This window comes from Buceros rhinoceros, unplaced genomic scaffold (genome assembly GCF_000710305.1).
Source record: "Buceros rhinoceros silvestris isolate BGI_N320 unplaced genomic scaffold, ASM71030v1 scaffold6211, whole genome shotgun sequence".
Lineage (NCBI taxonomy): Eukaryota > Metazoa > Chordata > Aves > Bucerotiformes > Bucerotidae > Buceros > Buceros rhinoceros.
In genome coordinates this window covers 6,494-12,473 of record NW_010395857.1, presented here as the reverse complement: position 1 = coordinate 12,473, position 5,980 = coordinate 6,494, and the positions used below count along the sequence as shown (strand labels likewise).

Below are 5,980 nucleotides of genomic sequence, written 5' to 3'. Positions count from 1 at the left end.
AAGATCTGCCTGCAATTGCTTATTAGCTGAATCCTTCTCCCGTGTCTCTATTTCCATTTTGTTAATTTGCTTATGTATTTCATTTAATTGGTTATTAAGCTCTTTGCAGCACGTCTCTTTGGCTTTCAGATCTCCAGTTAATTTAAGTTTGGTCTCTTCATTTTGCTGCTCCAAAAGCCCAAGCTTCTGCTCTAATGAGATGACGGCCTCTTGTTTCTCTTGTAACTCTTTTTTAATTGTTTCCTGGAGCTCAGTATGCTCTGTGAGCTTCCTAGATAACTCAGCCAAGTCTTCATCTTTTTTAGCATTTTCCAAAACCAGTTTGTTGTATGAATCTTTAACTGATTTTAACTCATTTTCAAGTGTCTGTGCTTCACTCTCTTTCTCTTTAAGCAAATTGTTCCATTTTTCCTTTAGAGTATTGTTTTCCTCAAGCTGAGATTTCCAATATTCAGTTTCGTTTCTTTGTTTATCCTCTGTTTCTTGCAGTTTTTCAGACAATTTACTAATTTGTTCTTTCAGCAAAGTAATTTGTGACTCACACTCTGCAAGTTTGTTATGGTATGCAACATTGTTGGCCTTGATTTCAGAACGGAGATGCTTAATTGTATTGCTGTTCTCAATGCTTTGTCTTACTAATTCCTCATTTTCTTTAATTTTCGCTTCATTCTCAACTCTGACTCTTTCTAGCTCTAGTCTCATTGTATCACTCTCCTCAGAAAGGGCAGAGATCTTCACACTCGCATCTCTCACATCAGCTGTTTGAACTTCTTTCAGTAGATGAGCTTCCCTTTCAGCCTTTGATAAAGCCTCTTCCATCCCTCGTATTTCTTCCTCTTTGCATTGCACCTGATGCTTCAGGATGACAACCTGCTCAGAATATTCTGTCATATTCAAAGCCAGGACAGACATCTCCCTGTCTTTTTCTGCCAGTGCTTCTTTAAGATTATCAATTTCTCTTTCACGTTTCTGGAGATCTTGAATAAGTTGAGACCTTTCCTCTAAATGGCTTGTATTCAATTTGTCAAGCTCTTCATTCGTCTGGTCCAGATCCAGCTGCATCGACTCTACCACGTCATCTTGTTTCAAAGTCTAAACATCAAGAAAATAATGTTACAAGAACTTCAAACGTATGTTAGAGGGAGAATGGAAGTTACACTCCTCATGCAGAACAAGTGTCTAAAATAACCAATTGGTACCCAACCGTACAGTCACAAGATAACCATGCTATTCCTTAGACTGTTTCAGCACACAGAGAGGTTAGTGTATGAAATTTTGAGCAGCTAATGCTGTTATTTTGCTCACATTTAAATGGGCCATGTCAAAAGAACCGAAATTCCTGCTCTTATATTATTTTCATGAGTTACCTTTTCCTTCAGTGTCGCGACTTTCTCTGTTAGATCACTGATGACCGTTTTCTGCTCAGCGTTCTCCACTTCATACACACTGCATTTCTTTAAGGCTTCATTCAGCTTAGCATTAAAAATAAAAGTCAACGTGACAGGAACATACAGAATTATATTAAAATTGTGATCTTAGAGTTTTAAGACTGAGTTTACACAATGGTGGAATTTATACTCTGGAATTCAGAAACAAGGATAACTCTAACACCCCAGTAAAACAAAAACACTTTCACACAAAGCTCTGTGTTGGGTCTAAAAAATCCTTACACCCAACGTAAAGCAAAGCAATTACAGGAAATGATCAAAACTGTAAAGAAACAGAGCAAAAACCTTCGGATAGGGAAAACAGCAACATTGCTGCTGGGGCACAAACAGTGTTTGCCAGTTGCAATAAATTAAATACTTTTTAACAATAATTTTAACTTACTTTTTGCTCAGTATGCACAAACTTTTCACCAAGCTCTTTGTTCAGAAGATCCTTTTCCTGAAGCAGTTTCCTCAAAGGTTCAATTTGTTCCAGTTTTTCCGTTACGCTCAACAGCTTCTGCTCTTTTTCTCCAAGTGAATTTTCAAGGAAGTTATTCCTGTCACTTAACCTAAGAAGAAAATCCATGTTTAGACATTTTGAAAACAAAGCTTGCTTGAAGCTATCTAGACCTACTAGCCCCAAAATATACTCCTAAAAGAAAAATTATTTTTACACTTTCCCTGTAAATGTCCAAATACAAAATTAACATTACTGCAAACAGAAGCAAGAATCAAGCAAGTCTTTTCCAAGTGTTTTAAGAGATTACACTTCTCATTAGAAGTTTAAGCTTAAAGTGAAGAAAGACCATCCTATATGGTGTTGCAAAGAATCTTATTTTACCCTTTAAGCTGCTCATTCAAGCCAGAGATCAGAATCTGTTGCTTTTCCACATCTCGCATTTGCTGGTTGCGTAGCTGGGTGAGTTGAGTTTGCAAACGTTCATTTTCATTCTGCAACAAAACAGTAATGAAGAGCACCGTCACATACAAACACCCGGCACAGCACGGGATAACCCGAGTCATGAAAATCTGACTCTTCAGAAGCAAAATTGTTCTATTTTTTCAGGTTGAGGGAATGCAAGAATCTGCAGGTGGGGGATTATGGAGAAAAAGGAAGCAAGCTTTGTTCACACAGCTTTTTTTTTTTTTTTTTTTTAAGGGACAGTATAAGTCTCCTACTCTAGCCAGATCCACTGCACCAACGCAAAAATAAAACCACAAAACAATCTGTCAACAGCAACCAAAACCCAAACGCAAAACACATATCCAGAATCAACAGCAAATAGGACAAACATGGCAAACTTGTCACCTCTACTGAAAATAAGACAGCGTTCTGGAGGAGGCAGAACACACCTGCACCGCCCTCAAGAGCTGCCCTTCTTCATCTACACCAAACGTTACCTGTATTGAAAGGCTTTGTTACAAGATTCTCAAGTAATAATTAACATAAGGTTGTCTTTCATCTTAAAATCATTAATTCTTTTATATATATGTGAAACCTAACCCATGAAGAACCATGAGCAATGTGCCAAGCCTAAAGAGTGTAAGAGATCAGTTGTGTCACTAAGTGAAAATAAGGTTTACAAATTATCAGACATAGTAAATTGTCGGTCAGGCAATATTAAAAATAATTTTTCTGTTGCTGTTCCTTTTGGTGTCTTCATTGACTAATTTTACAATATTAATATATATGAAATTAATATCTGGGGTTTAGATTATCTATATATATTAAATTAATTGTTTTTCTATATTTAGACAGTTTCTTTTCTATAAATGTGTGTGTATATATATAAAAATAATAATACACACCCACACACATTTAAAGAAAGGAAACTTGAGAAATGTAAGAAGAAGGAGACTTATGCCAGAGGGAATAAAATCTAATTCTGGACCTTCTGACAAAGGCCCCTATAAAGACTACTGAAAATCATGCTGCCTTTTCCTGTTTCTAAAACAAAAAACAAAATTTACTTCTAAACTAGTTTTTCCACGAGTTGAACTGAAGTGACGGGCTTCAGCTTCGGGGCATATTATAGCACACGTACGCTCTCTGCCAACACAATTCTGAAGTAAAGAGTAGGCTTTAGCCATTTTTGCTATCTGAAATGTTTTTGTCTTACTGTAGGCTGACTGTAAGAACATCAAATAAATTGCTTCCACGAAAGCTCACCTGAAGAGCCTCCATTCTACCCTGAAGCTGCAATCTGTCTTCCAAATCCTGACAACGCTCTTCTAGAAAAAGGATTTGTTCCTGCAGTTGATTTCTTTCCAGTTCCAGCTCTTCCACCACGCTCCGTAAACCTACTTAAGCCAAAGAAGAGAAATTATCTCAAGAAATATCTACAAAAATTCCTGAAGTCTAGAAACAGTTTCAGCTTTTTATTGATGATTCTCACCAGTGTTGGGCACAATCAGACTCTCTCACCCACTTCCAGCGGAAATGCGTGAGGCCCCACATTTCCAAAAATTACATGGTGAAAGTACCCACAACTGTTTAAAAAAGCAAAATAAAGCTGTGTAGCTCAAGGACTCAGAGAGCCTGGCAGAAACAGCTTCGGGGCTCAATCAATAGCGTGGCTCATGTTACTTCAATCACAAGTTAATCACGTACTTGCAGGGCCAGATCTGAAGCATTTACTGGTCTGAACCAAATCAGCAAGTGAGTCTATTCCATTTTAACAGGATGTGGTTGCAGCTTTTACCACTGATATAAAAACATTTGCATTTAAAATGTAAAGTATTAAATATCTGCATTCAAATAAAAGAATTTGATTTTTAAATTAAAAGCATATGGCAATGAAATGCAATTCTGGTTTACAAGGTAACCGTTACAGAGATTGGAAATGCACTCATGGGAACAAGACTCATAACTTAAAAAAAAACAAAAAAAAACCCCACATGATCTTGCCATGTAGGATGTTTCATGGGCACCAAGGCTTAACGATTCCAGTGTTTAATCATATTTATATTCTCCTTGTGAGCCCAAACTAGGCAGTTCATCCAGCACGCACATGCTTTAAAATGAAAAGGATGAAAAAGGCAAGCCAAAAAAATTCCACAAAGATTAGAATACACCACAAATGGGCTGTTAGTTGAATTTGAAAACAAAAATAGACACAAAATGCGGGTGCTGTGCATGCTTTAATAAACTGTCTAGTCGCTATCACACCTGCGTTAGGTGAAGGGTACTCTGGCCACCAACCTCCCATATTTTCTCCTTCGGCTGACTCAGTGCTGCCCAAGGTGACGTTCAGTTCTTGGAAGCATTGTTTGCCGTCAAAGTTGTAATCTTCCTGTGCACAAAACACGAGAACGCAGTTCAGTTTAAGGAAGGAAGCAAGGTAAAGTATTCTGATATTAAAACCATAGTTTCAATTAAAAGTCCTAAAACGCAGCGATTCCAGTGCCTAAATGTAAGTATATGGGATCGCTGTGGCCACTGGAGACACCTGCCTGGCTTCCAGCTTTATTTCCAGAAAAGCCAAGGGTCCCACCAGTTTCGCAGGGTAACTGCCACCCTCAGGCATCCGAAGATACCCTCAGGCATCGGAAAGGCCAGTGGGCACCTGTCTGGATGCTTTAACCACTCCCCTGATTTCCACAGCTAACAGAGACTCTGAATCTCGGGGCAAAGTATTGGAGCGATCTAAACACAAAATCATTCTTCCAACAGTATCTTAATGTAACAGTGAGGTCCTAACTCTTCTCACTAAAGATGATGATTTTCTTGTGCAGTTACAGCACCCAGAAGTACACCCGCATGTTCTGACACTACTAACGAGTCAGGAAAGCTCCACCACCACAGAGGTTTGTGGAGGCTGTATCTAAAGCAAAAACAGCCTGAGCACATTAAGCGCTCACAGAGCTTCAAGCAGGGAAGTTACTCCAGAGAGAAGCTCGTTACTTGTCCGTGTAAAATTGAGTAGACTCATTACTCAAGGGATAGAGGTGTGATGCCATTGGAATTTCTCATCTTCTGGCCTCACAAATCCTTACACGACCCAGAGTTCTCAGTTACAGAACAAGTCTAAGAGTTCTTAAGCCCTTACTAAGTGCAAAGCACTACATAAATAATAGTCCTTTCCATATTATTATTAACATACAGGTGAAAATAAACTTATTATTCCTTTTAACCCACCTGAAGCTTCCTGTTGGCCTGATCGCTTTTTCTTCTTGCCTGCTGCAGCCTGCCCATTCCTTGAGCTGTGGTCAGTTCCTCCTCCAGCTCCTGTTGCCCTGAGACTATGGCTGGATCAGAGCAGCCAGGAAAGAACCAGTCATCCTCAATCAGTTTTGTGCCACAGGAAAGCAATTACATTTACATCAGACACTACTACACGAAAAGAGACCGGGGCAGGCTGAAGTCCCCGCAACTGACTGACAGGGACACGATTAAAGAAGCAATCCACTGCGTTCACCTTGCGCTTCCCCTCCAACATCACTACGCAGAACATACGGATAAAGGCTGCACACCTCATGAAGAAGCAGCAAACTCAAGCCTAACTTTACTTCTTCATCAGCTCTAAATAAAGACTTTATACAGGACACTG

General features: G+C 39.0%; 1 protein-coding gene across 1 annotated transcript in view; it reads right to left on the bottom strand.

The window, feature by feature from the left end:
- The window catches only part of LOC104501809 (golgin subfamily B member 1-like), a 24,267-nt gene that overhangs the window by 12,075 nt on the left and 6,212 nt on the right, over nt 1–5,980 (bottom strand). Inside the window, exons 6-12 of the mRNA XM_010145682.1 lie at nt 5,569–5,678; nt 4,633–4,723; nt 3,601–3,731; nt 2,272–2,381; nt 1,831–1,999; nt 1,368–1,472; nt 113–1,092 (exon numbers count right to left, since the gene is read on the bottom strand). Of these exons, the coding sequence (XP_010143984.1) occupies nt 113–1,092; nt 1,368–1,472; nt 1,831–1,999; nt 2,272–2,381; nt 3,601–3,731; nt 4,633–4,723; nt 5,569–5,678 (1,696 nt within the window). The remainder of the gene's footprint in view (nt 1–112; nt 1,093–1,367; nt 1,473–1,830; nt 2,000–2,271; nt 2,382–3,600; nt 3,732–4,632; nt 4,724–5,568; nt 5,679–5,980) is intronic.